Here is a 624-nt window from a genome sequence, read left to right as displayed (position 1 = left end):
ATATATATATAGATATCCTTGATTACATATGAACCTTTTCAGATGAAGTACCTGATAACGTGCGTGTAGTGGAAGCTCAATTTTAAATTCTACTTCATCTTTGTGCCTTGGCGATAATTTAGAGCCAATATCCAAGTGAACCTCAATCAGTGACCGATTTGACCGAAATGAAGGCAATTCTAAATTTGTGTCTCCAAATACACCGGCTTCAGTGAATACTGCAGAATAAAAGACAAAATAGTTAAATCCTGGGATTCGACATTTACTAATAATACAGATTAAAAGTAGAATTGTGATTTACCACCGCGCTGCACCAAATGTTGCAGCTCAAACAAATCTGCAAAGACTCCAGAAGGTAGTCTTTCAATGATTATAGCCTCACAAAATTCTTGAGATCCAGACTTGGACTCAAGCAAACTCTCCAACCTGATTGATAATGATAGATGACGATGTGAACCTTCACCAATCAGTTTTTGATGCACAGATATAATATTCGTCCCAACTTTGAGTTCTTCCAACAACTCACATGATCCATAAGCAATTCCTTGAGCAATGTAATCTTCAAATTTTGAATCTGTCAAGCTATTGTGTTCCTTAAAGTATGAATCTGTAATATATTTATTA

At 35.4% G+C, this 624-nt stretch overlaps 1 protein-coding gene across 1 annotated transcript in view; it reads right to left on the bottom strand.

Annotated features, from left to right (window-relative positions):
- LOC116007843 (cytochrome c biogenesis CcmF N-terminal-like mitochondrial protein 1) overlaps window positions 1–624 on the bottom strand; it is a 3,385-nt gene that overhangs the window by 1,106 nt on the left and 1,655 nt on the right. Inside the window, exons 2-3 of the mRNA XM_031248509.1 lie at window positions 302–618; window positions 35–218 (exon numbers count right to left, since the gene is read on the bottom strand). Of these exons, the coding sequence (XP_031104369.1) occupies window positions 35–218; window positions 302–618 (501 nt within the window). The remainder of the gene's footprint in view (window positions 1–34; window positions 219–301; window positions 619–624) is intronic.

This window comes from Ipomoea triloba, chromosome 16, assembly GCF_003576645.1.
Source record: "Ipomoea triloba cultivar NCNSP0323 chromosome 16, ASM357664v1".
In the NCBI taxonomy this organism is placed as follows: domain Eukaryota; kingdom Viridiplantae; phylum Streptophyta; class Magnoliopsida; order Solanales; family Convolvulaceae; genus Ipomoea; species Ipomoea triloba.
This window is presented reverse-complemented; position numbering and strand designations above follow the sequence as displayed.